The sequence below is a fragment of the Blennius ocellaris genome (genome assembly GCF_963422515.1).
Source record: "Blennius ocellaris genome assembly, chromosome: 15".
NCBI classification, from domain to species: domain Eukaryota; kingdom Metazoa; phylum Chordata; class Actinopteri; order Blenniiformes; family Blenniidae; genus Blennius; species Blennius ocellaris.
In genome coordinates, this window is record NC_137664.1 from 10,833,245 (window position 1) to 10,853,047 (window position 19,803).

A 19,803-nucleotide genomic window follows, 5' to 3' on the forward strand; every position below is an offset into this window, starting at 1 on the left:
AGAGAGGAGGAGGAAGAGGAGGAGGAGGAGGAGACGGTCTGGGGAGGGATAGGAATGTTGTGAAAGAAGTGCTGATCGTTCATTGGCTGATGCTTCAAAAGATCCCGCCCTTTAATTTACTTCCGGCTTCGTCATTTCCGTTCCGACTCGTGAAATAAAAGTAAATCAAAATAAAAGCAAAAGATTTAATTCTTTCTTTTGTATGATGATTTAGAAATTGTTTTAAAATAATGTTTTACTAATTTCATAATTGACCTATTGACAATCTCCAAATGTCAATGCAAACATTTCCCTGTCCTCATCGATGCACTTATTTACTACATCGTAATATAGGCTAAAGGAAAATTTTAAAAACAAGATTTTGTTCATAGAATTGACATCACTGATGCTGTAATCAGTTTTGAGAAATAATGATTTTTTTTGTATTTGTTTATGTTTATGCTGCTTTAATTGTAGAAGTATACGACTACTACTACTACTACTATGACATAGGAGCGACACCTGATGATGGTAAGCCATTGTTTGAACAATTTAATCAAGTTCAGAGGTATCCTTGAAAATAACGTTTTATAATAATGCCCCCCCCCCCCCCCCCCCCCCCCCCCCCCCCCATGCTCTGTTATCTCTCGCACTGCTATCGCACAGCTGCAAGGGCAAAAGTACAAGTGTGTTTCAGTCTTGTGTTTACCAGAGAGTGTTGTAACATAAACTGAGCAAATGTGTCACGTTGAAAATATATAGCAAATTTCAGTTCTCAAAAACAGAAATCATAGAAATGTTCTATCGAGAGGGAATTAGCTAATCTATTATTTAATAATTAAGATTATACCATGTTGTACTACAGGGATGAAATCACAAGAGTTAGAACTTTCGTGTTTATCATAAGACTTGCAATTATTCTGTGCACCATGTCAAAACAATTCATTTTAGAAGTGTTTTGCCAAAAAGTTTGCTAAACCATGACTTGACAACTCTTTTTGTTTATTAAAAAAGGCAAAACTTTTATGTATTATTTTTGGTGGATCACGCTTGCAGGTCAATACTATGAGCCTGTTGCTGTCCAAATGTTTATATGCACACTTGCTCCATCTGTAGCAGGAAAAGTGAAGAAGCTGCAGCCCTTGGCAACTATTAATTAACAGCAAACTGCTAAAATTCTGAGAGGTCTGCTGAGATCAGGCTGGTGGAATACTTGCACACACAGGGACAATGTGCAAAGTCAACACAGAAAAGTTTCCAAGCCCAGAATTGAACCAGAAAAAACTCAGATGAAACACACAAGACAAATCATTTTGAAAGCTACTAAGGCTGTAATTGATAACAGTAATTTATCCTGATTCCTATTTCTTTCAAGAAACATTCCGATTTGCACCCCACAGAATGGAATCACGTGAATAAAATCGATAATAAAACAGAATATGGTTGGAAAGCATTTGTTTGATCGTTAAAAGTTCGCTGTTTGAACTACTCTGACGGTTTTAAACATTTGAGACGCACGACCTTGTGTGATTCCGCCTTCCTGCCTCTGGGGGTGCTGTTGGGCTCACAGATTGTCGGCAGTGACCAGTAAGAGAAGAAGAATCACAAAAGCAGCAGCAGTTTTTTGGTTTTTTTGGGGACAGTCTTACATTATCATCCTCCTCATCAGTGGAGTGTAATCTTGCTTTAATGTAGGACAATGTCACTGGGACCAGAGTGAGGGTTTCGGTCCGGAGGGTTGGGAGGAGTAGCAGCCGGTGAGAAGTTGCGCTGTTATTGTTTTCATACGTGGTTGTGTTGGTGGATTAGCCAGCTGAGCTAGCTCCAGGTTAGCTCTCCTCTTGACTGGATCGAGTCGAGATAATCAGCCACTGTCTGCTGTCCACGTTTCCCCCACACCTCCTCTCCCCCTCAGCCTGCCCGACCACATCCACCCGGGTGAGTTCTGCAAGTCGCAGCTTTTGATAAACCCACGGTGTCCGGTTGTGCATGTCCTGCTGATATGTGTGTAAATTCACTGGTTTTATTCAATCAAAAAATCAGTCAATCCACATGTTATAACCATTTCCAATAATGATTAGGCTTCATTATTTATTTGTCGTAACACAACCTCTATATAATTGTGGGGAAATTCTGTCTTATTTGTATTCAATGTGGGTCTACATTTGCAAGGCATTTGTTGGATGATCAGGAGAGTACATTATTCGAGTTGCCTCCATGGAAAACTTACCAAATATTATTTACTCGTTCCATTCTTTACCCATGCACAGCCACAACAGCTTGGTCGCAAACAATGGGTGATAGCATTACATTCTGCAGCATCAGTGGTTCGAACTGTACTCCCAAGCTGATCCCATCAGTGGGAATGTGAGGACAGTGATCAGATCTTTCCCTTCTCCCCCACTGCTCGATCTCCCTCCATTGAAAGGTGCCAATCAGACTCCTAATTGTCAGCACCTGGTGGAACCTGAAACGAAATACAGCAGTTTGTGGCCCCAGCAAATTAAAATTCGTTGAGCATTAGCAGAGTAGATTTGGTTAAGTTACCTACTCACACAATTACATGTGGAGTTAGAAGTAGAATGCACAGATGCTCGTAAGTATTGTTAAAAAATCCCTTGCTTTTTGTGTTTTAGTTCATTCAGAATGTTGTGACAGGATGTGGGAAACTGCACACGTTCACAACAAATTTGGGTTTTTTCACATGATGCTCATCAAATTTTATTAGTTGGATGTATGATAATGAGTTGTGATCTGCAGTTTTAACAAAAACTCAATGAGAACCATCAAGCTCGCTGCCAGATTTTTTATTTTTTTCAACTCCAGCTTCACAAAAGCTTGTAAATAAAATTCCTAAGAGATGTGGACAACTCTGGATGAAAACAAGTGATTTATCAAGATATCACATGATGAATATTTAACTGATGCAGCATTAAATTTGCTGTTGCGTAATCGGGAGGGTAACAGAGTTACTCTTTATCACAGAGCCGTGACTGTTTTGTTGATGTTTGTCAAAAGGACAAGAGATGGGAAGTCTGGGCAGCAGGTTTCAGTCCAACTCTCCGCCAGAGGAGGCTTTAGAGGGCCAAAGTCCCGCCCGCAAACACAGCTGTGAGTGCAAGAAGAGAAAACGAAACGCCCAGTGTGACTGCGACAGCGAACAAGAGGAAGACGATGCCATCCTGGACACACCACGCAGGCAAGTCCAGTCAAAGCGCCGACAAGCAGGCCGCCGTCCCACGTCTCTGTCGTCAGTGTTTGGTGTTACTCCTTCTTATGAGTGCTCGCTCTGGTTTTTTTTTTTTTTTTTTTTTCTTTGAGCAGGAAGAAATTGAAAAGCACGTCAAAATACATTTATCAGACCTTGTTCTTGAACGGGGAAAACAGCGACATTCGGATCTGTGCTCTGGGACAGGAGTGGAACCTCCACAAAGTGTACCTGTGTCAGGTACAAGAAACGCATAAATCCCTTTTTTATTAGGTCATGTTTTTTTTCCCCCAGATATTGCAAGTTATTTTGAACTCGTTGCCCTTTTTTTGTCACATTTTGCAGTCGGGTTACTTCTCCAGCATGTTCAGCGGCTCTTGGAAGGAGTCCAACATGATGGAAATCAACTTGGAGATCCCAGACCAGAACATTGACACTGAAGGTGGAATTCACAGACGACAAAACCTCCGTCAACTTCCCCTCAGCCCTCACTTCTTTCATTGACGACGTTTACTTTTCTGTGCTGGCGTAGCTCTGCAGGTCGTGTTTGGATCCCTGTACAGAGATGACGTTCTGATCAAGCCAAGCAGAGTCGTCAGTATCCTCGCTGCCGCTTGTATGCTCCAGCTGGTCAGTGTGCTCCCGAGAGCTGGTTTGAACATAGAAGGACGGAGTCGCATGACAGAAATCCGAATTGATTCTCGTGTTGTGCTCATGATGTTGCCAGGACGGCTTGATCCAGCAGTGTGGAGAGACCATGAAGGAAAACATCAGTGCCAAGACGGTGTGTGGCTACTACACATGTGCGAGCATCTACGGCCTGGATTCAGTCATGAAAAAGTAAGATGAGAGAAATTGTCGCTGGGCATATTTTAATTCGCTTTTGTTTTCTATAGTCTTATCCTGCCCGTGTTTTATATCGACAGGTGCCTCGAGTGGCTCCTTAACAACCTCATGACCCACCAGAACGTCGACCTGATGAAAGAACTTGGGTATGTGTGAATTGTGACGTCGTCTTAGTTCATCTAAAAAAAAAAATTACACTGAGTTAATTTTTACAAATTTTTCCAACACTCAGAACTTTTAAGCCTTAATAGAAATTTGAGTTTGATATTTATAGGCTCTGTTAAAAAAAAAAGGAAAAATATCAGATCTGATGTTTAAAAATGTTCTTTTTGATTTGATGACTTAAAGCTGAAATGATAAAGAATAAAACGGACTTCCGATACTTTCTGCTGATATACTGCTGCAATTGTGATAGAATGGTGTTAGATTTTACACGGTTGTGTGATTTATGAGTGCAAAGTCGAGGCGGACCTTAATTTCGGACGCTTAAAACGATGTCAATGCTGTCCCAGTCTTGCTGACGGTGCCAACTGATATCATCTGGTTTCCCCTTGGGCTTACAGTGCAGAGGTGATGGAGCAGCTCATCCAGTCATCAGACCTGTTTGTCATGCAGGTGGAGATGGACGTCTACACCGCTCTGAAGAAGGTAGATGGGAAAACGGGTCGCTTTCAGATGCAGCCGCCATGCCGTTGCCCTTGCTTTTTTATAATATTTGACCCATCGATCATTTTGTCCCGGCAGTGGATGTTTCTGCAGCTGAATCCGTCGTGGGATGGACCCATCAAGCAGCTTCTGGCAGACGCTGACGCTTGGCTCTGCAAACGCAGGACAGGTACCGTGAGCCACACCTGTTCCATGTGGTATCTTCTTACAGATTCTTGTATGAGGGTGATAACAAACTTCCCTTTCTCTCTCTCTCTCTCTCTCTCTCTCTCCCTCTCTCCTGTAACTGTCATCATGCAGACATGTGTGAGAAGGAGCCTTTCTTGAACACGGAGGAAGGCGTGCCTTTTTGTTCAGTGTTCAAGTTTGTGCGACTTCAGTACATCATCAACGACCTCGCGTCGGCACGCATCCTGGAGAGAGACAATATTTTGCCTCCCGGTAATACGCCTTTCTTTTTAGCTGTAAATCGACCATTAATGCGTCACCTTTTTACATCGTGCTGATGTAATTATCGACAGATTATGTTAAGGCTGGGCCATCGAGCCCAGACGTGTAAAAGGCTCACACTTCCAGCCGCACAGTGGGGTTTTCTCATTTTTTTTTTTTCTTTTTAATATGCATCTTCTTGCAGCTGTTTGTGTTCATTTGAAGTCATTTTGAATATCGTTATAGTTGTTTATTAAACCCATTTTGGGGTTGTTGTTTTTGCTTCTCTACTTGCCTGTTTTCATCGTTTTGTTGTTGTCTGTATTTTATTATGACACATTTTGGTTATTGCGTCCTTTTTTTAAAACTCTGTTCGCAAATGTTTGTGCCGCTATGCTTGGTATCCCAAATCAATAATCTGCCTACAATTGTGATATTTGTGTTTACTTGGTTTATACTTATGTTAGGTCTCTTTACACTTAATATTTCAGATTGGCTGATGCACGTGTACAAGAATCAGTGGTTTGTGATGCTCCGAACAGAGTTTGACAATGACAATGGGTGAGTTTATGAGATTAAATCATCGTATTGATTCCGTGTATTTTTTTTTTTATTATTATGCAGCACACATTTTATTTGTGCCTCCTGAGATTTGAACATTTGCTGTTTGTCATTAGTCCCCAGGAACCAAACAAAGACGAGTTTGAGCTGAGCAGCATGAGGTGCGGAAGAAAACTCACTAAAGATGGAGACGTAAGTCGTTATTCCGTTCACGCATCGTTAATTTTAGATGTCGGGTCAATAACCGCGACGTCCTCGTCTCCTCAGTACTGCTGGCGGTGGACAGGCTTCAACTTTGGTTTCGACCTGTTGGTGACCTACACGAACCGTTTCATCGTCTTCAAAAGGAATACCTTAAGTCAACCATGTGGGGGCGCCGTGAGTCTGCAGCCACGCAGGCATCTGGCTTACAGGTCAGTTGTGCCAAAAAAAAAAATGTAACAAAGAAGATGTATTATGTGTGAATGGTCAAGAAGTGATTCAATAATTTAGAGTTTGCTTGAGTTGCATTATATTCATTGCAATCCAGTTAAAAATAATTACAAAGATCCGAGAGTGTAGGAGCTCAACGTTGCCTCATGTTAGGTTAATTTGTTGTTTTAATATAGACTTTAGAATTGTTTGAAATATCTTGCTCCCCTGCTTGGCAATTAATCTGTATACTGCGTTTGTTTCAAAGACCCGTAATGGACCTTGAATTGCAGAAATGCATCCTTGAAAATCCTCATATTTCAAAGTTTTAATGAGCGACAAACGGGGTGTATTTACCAAATTCGTTCAAATCAACAAACTTGTGTTTTTTTTTCTTTTTTTAAATCAAGGTTACGTCTTGCCTCCTTTGACACCCGTGGGAAACTGATCTGCAGTCGTTCCACAGGTTACCAACTTCTCACTCTTGAAAAAGACCAGGTCAGTGAGCACTGTTAAAACCCAAATGTCACCTGGTCCATCTTTTAAACACCAGATCTAACATTTGTCTTTGTTGATGGGTCCCTCAGGAGTACGTGGTGATGAACCTCGACAGTCGGTTGCTATCGTTCCCGCTTTACGTGTGCTGTAACTTCCTGTACACGTCGCCTCAATCAGACCAGCGAGTGGATTCGTCCGAGCAAGAAAACACGACTCGCAGCATGTCCTGATGGCCGCAGAGCGACCCGTTCCTACCTACCAATGTCCTGGTAACACGGAGACACCGACACAAGCTCGTTTGTACAATCCACCGCCATTTCTAACACCCATTTTGACATTGGACACCTCGTCTGCATGCTCTTGTCGCTCAGTGGGATGCCTGGAGGAGACGTATGGTATCTGTGTATTCAAGCATTTGGGCACATTCAGTGTGTGCATGTGAGGTTTACAGTACAACGGCCTGCTGCGATCAGCCGGCAACTGAAAACCTCCAGCTGTGACTCTGCACCTCGGATCTTTCAAATCACAACCGTGGCATGAGGGCATTATCATCTTGGAACATGAGAGGACGGCAGAAGAAGCAGCCTCAGAGCAAGGTCAGACTTGCGACGAAAGTACAACTTTACTTTGACAGTGGAAATTGTGGGTCGAGGTCCTTTTGGGTTTCTGAAGCTCTTATTTTCCAACTGAGGACGAATGTAAAGTTCAGATGTGCCTCCTTTGTTGCAACTCTGCCCGTCCTTGCTGCTACGCGAACGGCCGCTCGCCTGCTCAGTTGAATGGATCACAGCCGACGACGGCACGAGACTGACGTCACCTCCAAAGCAGTAAAAACAGCTCTCCGCCTCATGATTGTCATATCTCACTTATATTTGAGCATATATATTAAGTACATCATATCAGTCACCATTTCAACTGTAAAAAAAAATTCATCTTCGAGAATTTTGTGAGTAAAAACACAACTTGAAAATGTTCATGTGAGTGAAGCGGTCATGGGAAACGGACCTAATCTGTCCAGACAACAGGATTCTGTTCTTCAGCCTTATTTTCCAAAAAAAAAAAAAAATGACTGGAGTCCAAACACTGTTGTGTTTGCAAGATGCAGTTTTCTTCGGCATTGATACTCCTCAGATGTTGAGAAGGTTCCTGCAGCATTTTACCAGCAAAACTGTCAGACGTCCTTCACCGGTGTTCCAGTGAGACGGTTCTCCTCGTGCAGAACCTGGTTTCCGTCTGGTGCACAGGGACGCATTTTTTTTCAAGCTGCTCCCACCACGGCTTCGAGTGTCTTTGTAATTATTGTTGACATGTTTTCCGTCTGGATTATCTAACCTATATCGGTCTGGCGAGTCTGTAAATCGTTTGTTACCTCATGTTGTTTATTGCGTCCTGCGAGAAATGTGCTGACATATTTCTGCAACTGTTTTAAGTTCAAATTTAAAGCGGTTTTTATTTGGCCTTATTTATTTTTTACTATATTTGTATTGATGTTTCTTTTGAGGGGGCTTTCACCCCTTGAAAAAGCAGATAATTTTCCACTGCCAATAAAAACTGCCCTTCGTGATGGGCTGTGGTGCTATCTCGTGATAGTGGAGGTCTTTATTATAATCTGCATAGGAACATCTTTATGGCTCAGTGGCTCATAGTTTTGATAAATATTGACATATTTTGGTTTGTTAATCTGGGACATACCATTATTTCTTTAATTGGAAATACAAAATATTGTTTTAGGTCAGTGAAAATGTATGGCTTTGTCCATGTCTGAATATAATTCACACTTATCAGTAAGGAAAATGGCTTCAGAGGTACGAACGTACTTGGAATCCTTCAAGTTCTTCCGTCATCTCTGCATTCATATTTGAAATAACTGAGGGATAGAAAGACTTTCAGCCACTGAAGGTCTTCCAATCTAATCCGGTGACTCAAGAGATAACTTTTGTCTCACTGCAGCCTTCAGCGGTTGTTGTTCTACACTTGTATGATGAAAATGACCAAAAGTCACCCCGACGGTTGAGCGTGCGAGAGATCAGATCTGAAGCCCATTCAGAGGAGGCGACCATCTTGGGTAAGGCGCTAAAGACCACAAGTAGATCCAAAGTCTTGAAAGACTGAAGATCACCACATGGTGTTTGATATCCCACAGAGGACTGTCGCAATCCTTGAACTTGTCGTACGTAATCACAGATTAGTGCTTTCCAATCTACAATAACTGTCTTGTTGCTGATGTATCGCGACAAATATTCATTCATATTCTGTTTAACTGTTCATCGGCTAAATAATTTTACTTCTTCCACTGCCGACTGTCAGTTAAAGCAGTATACATTTATCTGGACAATTACAGTAAATGAGCTGCGTTTTTACTGCTATCATTTTATTTATACACTATTTGTGAGGGTGCCATGAAAAACTGTTGCCTTTCTTCTATCATTTGTATATTATTGACTATATTCTTGTTATTAAAATACATGTCCAAAAAAAGCATTTGTCATTATTCTGTCAATATCAGAATACAGTTTTTCTTTAAAGCTAAAATAATGTACTGTAATGCTGAGGTATTCAAACATCTCAATTTCGAGAGTGGGAAGACAATTATCTGAACAGGAAGAGAAGTCTGAGGTACATTAACTGTTTTATTCCTACTCTGCTACTGCTGACAGATTTGCTATGTTTACTTCTCATAACCATAGCTACTATTTTGTGAATGCATTCTAAAAAAAGAATTCAATAACTGCCAGGAAGCACTCATGTGATCATAGATTAGTAAGTACCGAGGATCTCCATTCCGAGAGTTGTTTATTTCTAACAAGCTATTAAAAGTTGAAGTTATTTTGAAAAAAAGGAAAGAAGCAATTCCCTATTAGATGAAAACACCCATACCCATTTTAAAATCTGTATTCAATTACTATTTTATCAAATCTCTGCTCATTACAAAATAAAAAAAGGCGGCTATTTTCACATGAAATTCTCTTTTTTACTCTTTAATCAAATATTGGATGACGAAGACTAAAAAAATGTTTCATCCATTTTGGTCAGTAACTCAAGCAAGATTAACACCGTGTGGTGTATCAACATTCTCAATCTCCCAGGCAGGAAGCCTCTCAAAGGAAATTTAATCAGGCCAACTGGACTTGGTCGTATGTGTTGGAAGATATTTTGCCTTATTCACGTGGTTTCACGAGTTCCTGCTGTTGTCTTGTCTCACCAGCACAGCGGAGCGTGACACGTTGGCACAGCAGCAGACACATTTTTTCATTTCCTGTTTCGATGAAGTCATTCTGTTCCTGTGAACTACTGTATAATATTTTTAGATATTCTCAACTACAGCAGAAGCATCTTTACTGGAAGCGGCCATGCTATTATTGGACCTACATTGTTGTGGATTACGCAATGCCACAACTTGAGTTTTCTGAGAAAATGACGTCGTTTCAGGGGAATTTGGAGTTACTGAGGTGCCTGAAAAGCAGCGTCACATTAAACTGACAAGTGTGTAACCTAAGCTCGAATAACAAGTCAAAATGTTAATCAAATCCTGGACCGTGTTTTTAAATTAATGCTTATTCAGAATGAATCACAAATTGGTTATTATGTTTTTATCAAGACAGCATAAAGCGCTTTTTGAAAAAAATTATATAAGCATCCAGTAGATGGCAGTCAAGTTTATTAGCAACAAACATGGCTCCATCCTCATGTTATCCTGGAGCGTCAGAGACACAATCCAGTTTTCACATTTTTATAGTTTTAAGGAACGTATACGACAAATACATAGGTTGCCGATTTGCATATCACCACAGAGTGGACAGTGAAGTTTGATGACGGTTTTCACTCTAGTTTGAAATGCAATGCTCAGATCTGCATTGTTTAAAAAAAAATACACACCGACAGGTCACTTCACAGCATGTCGGGAGCAAATACGTCATTCACACTAAATAACTTGACACAGTTTGCATGGCTGTAATTCTTTCTTGTTGCAGATGACGGAGAAGCTTTTCCAGCTCCAAAAACAAATCTCACAGTGGGCAGTTTGATATCTCCAGACACCTACAGGGTGTGACTCAACCCGCTGAGGTGTTTCTGCCCTGCTCGTCATCTGTTGCTTGACCAAGCTCTGCTCTGCGTATTTTTGATGACCCTCACTGCTCTATAGAGTCCAAATTCTCTTTGAGCCTCCGGGTCATGCTCGGGAGCAAGTTAACATGGTCGTCCACACAACTGCCCACGCAGCGGTCCATCAGCGCGCGGACGGCCGGCTCCTTGGCACCAGAGTCAAAGAGATCCTTTGCCTTGTCGTTGCAATGCATCGTGCATCTGGCGAGACGATCCTGGCAGGGAGTGAAGAGAATTTTTAGCCAAATAAGGAAATAAATGACCAGGTTTACGCAAACGTTTGGACTAAAATCATTTCACATGATTTCCATAAGGTGCAACGTCAATCCTGCAGGGTGACCCCGGCCATTGATAAGACAGATTTTTATCATCCTCAGCATGTAAAGTAAACACTAATATGTTGTTGTTTAAGTGTCACTGTACAAATATGTTGTGCCATGTATTGTTTCCTGGTACTTACATAAATTAAATGTGATGGCTGTTATTAGCAGTCATGTGGCATCCAAGTGTGGGCCAGGGCTCTCCGACAGAGCACCAGAGAGAATTTTAAGAACTGAATTTATTGCATGTGTAATAGGGAGAAAAGTGCAAATATGCAACACTTACAGATTTAAACAGTTGCAGATGACATGAAGAGACTTCCATATATTTCAAATAAAGACCTTCTCAGACAGAGAAAACCTTCTCACACTCTTTATATTGACAACGGATCACAATAGTTCTAAATAGTAATAGTTTATCAATAAAGAAAACATCTGAAAGTCCGGTTTTAAACCAGGAATTACTATGTGGAGTGGGACAAAGCATGTGACAGGCGGGTGTTGAGAGGAAACAATGTGGTTATATGTTTCAGAGTCATTTTTAAAGATTTTAATCCATATTTAATAAGTAATTATCTTAAGAGGATCATTAAGGTATGCTTTTTTTTAAGTTGCCTATTTTTCCTCCAGACACAAAAATATTGAAACAACTAATTCAGTTCCACTTTGAGGTTTTCACAATTAGGGTTGCAACTGTTAAGGGAAAAAAATACCAGACTTTCTAAAATCTTGAGCAGACGTGTGAAAATCATTTATTTGGAAAGCTCATCTTTTTGTAGTTTTTTTTTTTTTTTTATGTGGGTTTGGCTACTAGTGTTGGGCTTCACTATGAGTTTTGGTAGATTAGTGATCAGAGGAGGTTGAAGCCTTTATTAGAGACAACCTGAAGTGGTCTTTAAGGGAATTTTTTTTTAATCAAGCCACTGATCTATACAATAGAAGCAGGGAACAAACTCTGAGGCACATTAACACTTTTATTCATATTCTGTCCCCACTGACTATAAGACATGTGCATGTCTCATAACCATAATTACAATATTGTTCAAGAGCTGTAATAAATTCAATCTTATAGAAAGCAGGGGAAAATAGCCATGTGATCATAGATTAGTAAGTACAGAGGATCTCCAGTAACAGCTTCCCTGCACAGTCAAAAACAAGGTATCAATGAGGACTAGTCAGATATTAAAAATAGATGTTATCTTGAATAAAGGAGAAGAAGCACTCATTCATTGCAGTTGTGAACAATTCTACAGCCATAAAATAAAAATAAACCTCATTCTATGTATCCTGTGGTGTGTTTACCTGCTCCATACACAGTGAACAGTGTGGATCGATTCATAGTAGTTGGGAGGTCCTCACCTGAAACTTCTCCAGCTCGGAGGTGACCAGTCCCTGAGCCTTGGCCAGAGGGGTGTGACACCTCTCGATGCAGTGATGCACCTGAGACATGGAGTCCGAGGAGCGATCGCAGCACTCCGCGCTGCAGTTGAACATGCGACCCTGCACGGGACCGGGTCACACAATCCGGACGTTAAGTGCACAGAGTCCAAAACAGTGAGCAGAAAACTTAGGGGCCGAACCCACGTGACTCCTACCTGCATCTTGCGGATGTGGTCCCTCTCCAGACTCTGCACCATGTCTTCAACCACCGCCTGCACGCGCGCCTGCTGCCCCTCCGCCATGTCTGATCACTCTTGCTGCTCCTCGAAACACTTCAGCTTCTCATCCGCAAACCGACCCGCTGCCCCTGCGTGTGGTGAACACGGCCAAAATGTACTTTAGCGTTTTGATTCTACTATTTACTGAAAACTAAGGTCACCTCCATTCAAGCATGGTGCAAGACGACTGATGAAGGCGTCACTTCCGGTTTACTTCCGTGAACGATTTTTTTTCTTATTTTACGTTTCCGCTTTGTAGTTTAGTGGATTAAAATAAAAAAAGAAATGCTCGATTGGCAAGTATTCACACTGATATTGCTATAAAAAATGTAATCAGTTGCTTTGGTATCAAACTTACATGTTTTAAAATATATTTGCGAGAGAATTAAAAAAACAGCTTCCGTTCATTGTATTATTCAAAATAAAATAACCATTTACTTTTGTGAGTGCGGAAGCTCAATTTAAACAGATTGTACCGCCTCAGTTTATTAAATGAAACTGTGGTGAAGACCGTCGACTTGATTGTTAGTTAATTGTGATATTTTGACCCAAACATATTTTTAGTGCATAAAATATATGTATTATGGCGAGGAAATTCCTGTCTGCACACATTTTGATGTGGAGATCTGTAATTTTAAACTGTATTTGATGAAGGTATTATTTGCCCTAATGTGCAGCTTTCAGTCACATGATGCAGAAACTTCAACTATACAAAGTACACCCCAAGAAGTTAAACTGTTTTGACGAAAAAGCACAACAAATACAAGTTGGTTGGCGCATGATAACTTTCTGAACTTTGAACTTTAAAGATAAAAAAAAAATGCAGCGTTTATTAACTTTGCTGAAATTGAAAAGTGAATAGAATTTCACTTGCATATCAAAGACGCATCTATATGGAGATATATCTCATACAGAATTAGTGAATTATTGTAAAAAGGTTTTTCAAAGTCACAAAGAAGGCCACCCCCTGCGCACGTTGCTTCTTATTGTGAAAGTACCGACATGACCGGAAGTGTGTGTGTCAGTACTTGAAGACGTCCGCGGTCCAACTCCGACTAATTTCGAACGGGTTTAGTCAGTTGCTATTTCATTGTCGCCCTTTTTCAAGCGCGTGTGCGAGGAGCTGGATCCCCCGTCGAGACCGCCTTGCTTGGTTTCCTGTGAGTTTTAAAGTTCTTCGGGAAGTGCGCCTATTTTGAAAGTGAGTCACTCCACTGAACTCTGAACACCTTATCTACGAAATTCCTGTTGTTTAACTTATCCCACCAGTCACTAAGTCCACTTAGTTATTTTGCCCGAGTGAAACGTTTGACCCTGGTCTGGCGATGATGTTTGTGTGTCGGTCTCAGCAGATGCGTCCTGGCACGGAGCTGTAAAGGGAAGCCCACCATGAATCCACACACGCTGTCTCTGAGAGCCCTGCTCTTCCTGGGGCTCTGGCACTCTGGCAGGAGAAGTCTGGCTTCAGCCCCACAGCTGCAGGATCAGCCCAAGAAGATAGGTAATTTGTGTGTCCCCCCCACCCCTGCAGAAAGTGTGAAATGTGTGCAGCATATAGCCACAGAGTGAGTTGGCTGTACAAAATAATAATAATAAATAAAAGAAGTCACCTTTTGGCTCCACACTCTCTAATCCTTCTGTCACTGCACTCATACAGCTGTGATTGGAGGAGGCATCGGCGGAACGGCGGCAGCGTTTTACCTGAGACAAGAGTTTGGACCCGTGGTGAAGATCGACGTGTTTGAATCCGGCGATGTTGGCGGGAGACTGGCCACAGTGAAGATGGGAGATCACGAGTACGAGACTGGGGGCGCGGTGATTCATCCTCTCAACCTGCACATGAAGCACTTCATTGAAAAATTAGGTAAAGCCAACGTACCCCTCAAAAATCCCGTTTGATCAAGGATTTGACGCGGGGGTTTGAAAACTTTGTTGTGTGTTGAATTGCAGGTTATATATGCTTTTGTCTTCAGGTCTCCCCCCGAGGAAAGAGCTCCCTTCCAAAATGGCCATCTTTGACGGGAAGGAGCTGGTGTTTGAAGAGAGCGACTGGTTCATCATCAATTTCCTGAAAATGCTCTGGCGATATGGGTTTAACTTCATTCGAATGCAGATGTGGGTGGAGGGTGTTTTAGACAAATTCATGAGGTGAGCTGATTCGGCACTTTTTCCACAGTTAATACCATTTCATCCCTGTCGCATGAGGTCAACGAGTTTTCTTCCCAAAGTTGATCCACATCTATTCATTTTCCTTTTTTTCCCCCCAAATTCTCCAGAATCTACCAGTACCAGCAGTACGGGTACTCGTTCTCCAGTGTGGAGCGGCTCCTGCACGCCATGGGCGGCGATGGTTTTCTCACCTTGTTGAATCAGACTCTGGAGGAGGCCATGCTGGCAGACGGGTTCTCGCAGGTGTTTCTCAATGAAGTCGTCGCTCCAATAACCCGCGTCAACTACGGCCAAAGTGTTCGCATCAATGGCTTTGTGGGTACGTTTCGCAACGTCGAGCGTCAGAAAGTGGCGCCGTCGCTTTTGCAACTAACAAAAGGCAGCATTTAGAAAACCTTCATAAATGCTCTTGTTGGCCTCAGCAATGCAGTTTCTTCAACTATAATATCTAATTTGCTGATCTCAGGTCAGCTTCCCAAAACTTTGTCAACATGACCAAGACAATCAGCTGAAACTCAAAACCTGAGTTAGCTTTTTTTTCCCCACTAATTCACTTCCACAGTATGAATTTGATGCTACTGTAATTATTTTAGAGAAACAGTATCTATCCTCTCCTGCAGTGTTTTGCAGCAATCAGCTGTTCTGGATTTCAGTCATGCGTATCCTGTTTCCTCATCTCATCTAATAGTGCAACCCGCAGTTTTGTTTTGTTTTTTGCACTTTGTTTGATAGTTTAGACATGTATGCTGAACTTTCCACCACTTCTGCACAATGATTAGCCTACTTTCCTGACGGAATGTTGTGAAACGCATAGTAATGTTAAGCGCCTTGTATTTTTTTTCCTGTGTGAGTGTGTTTTATGCAATGCTGAGAAACTATGTTGTTGTTGCAGGTGCAGTGTCACTCGCGGGGGCAGATTCGGGCCTGTGGGCAGTGGACGGGGGTAACAAGAGGGTGTGTTTAGGGCTGCTGTACCACTGTAAAAGTGAGCTCATCTCTGGCAAAGTGACTTCCATTTCCTACAAGGTCCGACCATCCAAAAGAGGTACAATTCCTTTTCGTTGTATATGGGGAAAAAAACCCCACATGTGATATTTTCCCCTATATATAATTCCCCCTCCCCCCCTAAGGTACGACGGCCAATTTCTACGAGGTGAACTATGTGGGCGAGTCGGGCTCAGCACACGGCCTGTATGACATTGTGATCGTCGCGACGCCGCTTCACCAGGGGAAGTCTGACATCACGTTCTCGGGCTTCTCCCCCTCAATCCCGTCGCATTACCCGGGGCGCTACCACCAGACGGTGGCCACCCTGGTGCACGGGTTGCTCAACGTGTCCTACCTCGGCACCGCCGCGCCGGCCTCGGAATTCACCGTGTCCGAGGTCCTCACGGTCGACTCCAAGGGCTCCGTCATCCACAGCCTGAGCTCCCTCGACCCCGTGCATATACCCGAGGGCTACAAGCGGCCGCTGGCCAGCGAGGCCAAAGTGTGGAAGGTGTTCTCCCCGCAGCCTCTCGTGCAGGAGCAGCTGGAGGACATGTTCCTCTCCTACGACTCGGTGTCCGAGACCCCGTGGCTGGCTTACCCGTCTTACCGTCCGCCGCAGCGCAAGGCGCCCCCCTTCATCCTGCACAGCCGCATGTACTACCTCAACGCCGTGGAGTGGGCGGCCAGCGCCATGGAGATGAGCGCCATCTCCGCCCGCAACCTGGCTCTGCTGGCCCACCACCGCTGGCACGAGCAGGGCAAGAAGATCGACCAGGAGGACCTGCACACCCGGCTGAGAGGAGAACTTTGAAACGCGTGAGCACGACTGCCACTCCAGAGAATTGTCAAAACGAAATCGCTCGAAGCCCCCCGCCCCCCCCGGGATGTTTGTCACTCTAAATAAGAATCTGCTTTCCGTTCTGCATAATTGATGATCCTCGAAATGTCCTTCTTAGATCAGATGGATTACAATTAGGTCACATGCTGCACTGTCCTGAATTTTTTTTTTTTTTTTTTTTTACAGCCCTGAACACCAGTTTTCTCAAAGTTAATGACGATTGGATGAAAACTCTTTTTGACTTGATGCTCCACAGTTACTAGTGTCACTAAGTGCATTGTGACTGAAGTCCTATTAATGCATTTTCATTTATTGAATCAACTTGATTTAGATATCTAACTAGTTCTTTTCGTGAAATTAGCCGCCAAGATTATTTCATATTTTCCAGCTAAAGGTGCTCTGTAACAATTAGTCCCTTGGTAGGGAGGATCAAAATGAAAAGGCTCGAAGTTGACTTGGATCAGTGCAAAAAATACTAAAAGTTTTCCTCAATTTTAATTAATCAATCAATTTAATTTAAACTGAAATATTGCAAGAGTGTTTTTTTGTTTGTGATTTTAGATTCCAAGTCAAAGTGAGCCGCGATGAAATCCAGTTCTACAGAAATGATCAGAATTAAAGTTATGAAATGCTGGAAACATTTCCTTGTCTAAGTTATGAGTGTGAGGAAGACAAAGAATCAACTTTTTAATGACTGTTAGATGCAAAACAATTAATCGAATTGATGAATAAGAATTTGGAGCTCGAATCTGAGCTACTGAAGAATCTGCAGTATTTCTTGTCACAAATGAAAACAATCTGCCCGGGGTAGAAAAATACTTTACTTCAAAATCATTTGGTTAAACGTGAATCTTGTGTTTACTTTATGAAGGGTTTCAAAGATGATTCTGATCTTCCGTTTAACAGGATATTTCTTCTCGAGAACTACGAAACATTGACTGAGCAACACTTTGAGTCACTCCATTCATCCACATGATCAAAGAAGCAGCTTCGCCAATGTGACTGTTTCATTTGAGCATTTTCTCTCATGAGCAGTTAAATCGGATCTCAGGGTTTTGTTTTGGGTTTTTAAACTTCTCTCTCTCTCTCTCTCTCTCTCTCGCTCTCTCTCTCTTTTCCCACACTATCAGACTACTGTTTTGAAAAAATTGCTGCTTTCCCGCCTCTCGGCACGTCACTACAAGAGCACAGTGGTACTAATACAAATAGCACAACCAGCAAACAAAGCTGAGTGGAGAAACGAATAAGTCACAGAGTGCTGCCAGAGTTTAAAGTAAACAGCTCAGATCTCTTCGCAACTGAACTGTATAAACACTGTGAAAACTGCAGGCTGGACACACCACAAGTGTCTTCAGCAAATGTTTATTGTTTTGTTTTTTTAACTGTGTGAGATTAATGTGGAATCACAAAGCATATGAAAGAAATCTGCTTTAAGCAAGTTCTCTGTTCTATTCTATTGTGATCGGTTCTATGTCCTCGGATTAAGCGATATGGTGGTGTAAGTTTTATATTGATGTGAGTATAATTGGACCATCTAATCCCACTAAAATCTTTATTAATCCAGCATTTCTGGACAATAAATTGTGCCTTAAAGCCATCAGAGTACAGGATTGATCCTTTAATGTGAGTGAAAATTAGTAAATAGAGTTCCACATTAAGTCTAAAGTGCACTGGTACATGTCTGGGCTTTGTTATGAATTCTGGGAGAGTATTTAGACTGTTCTGTATTTGTGTAATGTTTAAAGAAACTCTACCTTCTGAGACCACTTTCAGGGTATTCAGGTATTTAAAGAAAACACTAGTTTGCTCATTATTTCGTAGGTAGTTTCAGAGATGCGGTTTTTCTAGAGTTTTGTAAGAATAATTGTGCACTTTAACAGACAAGTTGCAAACTTTTACACTTATTCCGGTTGATCTAAAAGAATAACTGGACTCTTCCACATGAAACTGTTTATTTAAAAAAAGTGTTTACAATCACAATAAATGATGAAATGTTGTCGCACTGTTTTAGTAGTTTGTTTCCAAATGTTTCAACATGAGAATTAAGTGTCATTTCTTCAAATGTGGCTTTTGGCTTTAACTTCTTTGTTTTACTTGTTTTTTGGTTGTTGCATGTCAATTGTTCGTGCAAAAAAAGCAAAACAAAATATAAAGGTCAAATGTAATTTTGAGAAGTTTGAAAACAAATTAAAAATACAAGATAATAGTTGATCAAATGAAACTGCACAGACTGAGAAAGGTTCTTATGACCTATGTATCCCAATAATTTAATTTGAGAAACATTAAAAAACTCGGCCTTCAACATGGTAGGAGTTAGAGAAAGCTTATGACATGAGAATCGGGGGTTCTGTGGAGGTTTAATGTGGGTGGAGCTCTGCAGGGGGCTCCTACTCGCCTCCCTGATCGATTTTTAAAATGTATCTTCAATGTTGTTTCACGACTGGATTTTGGGAACGAAGCAGTTTTTACCAGCACCACCTGAATATTTTCAATATTCAGGAGGAAATCACTCCATTCATAAAAGGGAGCCAACATTGTCTTCAGCTCAGATCCATAGAGAGGCATTTTTTTTCCCCTCCTTTTTTGTTACATAAATCAAATACCCCAAATAAAGGCCCGTGTGACCGAGGAGCCCACAATGGGCGACATTGACGGACTGAATAAGGATGCGTTTGTGTGCTGATGTGCCACCCAGCTGTCCTCTCAGGTAGGGTGGGGTCGGGTGGAGGGGGGACAATGGTACCAGAGCCGCCTGTCCTTGTTCGGCATGTGATCTGACTGAAGACATAAAAGGCCTTCAAATTGTCAACAAGCCTCCAAACAGTTTGGAGTGACACCCGAAATATCCCCCACAGACCAGACCGTCTTGCCATGATGAGATTCGTGGTGCCGCTCTTTGTTTTCCTCGCCGTGGCAGGGTTTCCCTCTGGTAAGAACAAGAGCTGCCTAAGCTTATGAAGACGTGAAGATTTTAAGTTAAATTAGTCTTTTTTGACATATGTGACCGCAGCTGTGTGAGATTTTTTTATTTATTTGATGGAGCCTGATGGATGTTGTGATGTCTTGTAGTGCTTTCAGCTTCTCTGGAATCTGCAGAAAAAGAGGAAAAATCTGCTGAACATGGTG

General features: G+C 41.9%; 3 protein-coding genes across 3 annotated transcripts; 2 read left to right on the forward strand and 1 right to left on the reverse strand.

Moving 5' to 3' along the window:
* Nucleotides 1-1,894: 1,894 nt before the first annotated feature.
* Nucleotides 1,895-8,953, forward strand: gmcl1 (germ cell-less, spermatogenesis associated). Its single transcript, XM_080510570.1, has 15 exons — nucleotides 1,895-1,917; nucleotides 2,998-3,182; nucleotides 3,308-3,427; nucleotides 3,533-3,629; nucleotides 3,720-3,817; nucleotides 3,915-4,027; nucleotides 4,114-4,179; nucleotides 4,597-4,681; nucleotides 4,778-4,868; nucleotides 5,000-5,140; nucleotides 5,620-5,689; nucleotides 5,806-5,881; nucleotides 5,957-6,102; nucleotides 6,511-6,598; nucleotides 6,688-8,953. The coding sequence occupies exons 2-15, from the start codon at nucleotides 3,006-3,008 to the stop codon at nucleotides 6,826-6,828; spliced, it is 1,509 nt and encodes a 502-aa protein (XP_080366696.1). The 5' UTR covers nucleotides 1,895-1,917; nucleotides 2,998-3,005; the 3' UTR covers nucleotides 6,829-8,953.
* Nucleotides 8,954-10,239: 1,286 nt separating this feature from the next.
* Nucleotides 10,240-12,862, reverse strand: fam136a (family with sequence similarity 136 member A). Its single transcript, XM_080510337.1, has 3 exons — nucleotides 12,618-12,862; nucleotides 12,382-12,522; nucleotides 10,240-10,917 (listed from the first exon to the last, which is right to left on the reverse strand). Exons 1-3 carry the CDS (start codon nucleotides 12,702-12,704, stop codon nucleotides 10,729-10,731), a joined length of 417 nt encoding a protein of 138 aa, XP_080366463.1. The 5' UTR covers nucleotides 12,705-12,862; the 3' UTR covers nucleotides 10,240-10,728.
* Nucleotides 12,863-13,742: 880 nt separating this feature from the next.
* On the forward strand, nucleotides 13,743-18,580 carry pcyox1 (prenylcysteine oxidase 1). Its single transcript, XM_080509628.1, has 7 exons — nucleotides 13,743-13,881; nucleotides 14,033-14,181; nucleotides 14,338-14,544; nucleotides 14,654-14,828; nucleotides 14,957-15,168; nucleotides 15,742-15,894; nucleotides 15,980-18,580. Exons 2-7 carry the CDS (start codon nucleotides 14,070-14,072, stop codon nucleotides 16,648-16,650), a joined length of 1,530 nt encoding a protein of 509 aa, XP_080365754.1. The 5' UTR covers nucleotides 13,743-13,881; nucleotides 14,033-14,069; the 3' UTR covers nucleotides 16,651-18,580.
* Nucleotides 18,581-19,803: the final 1,223 nt, after the last annotated feature.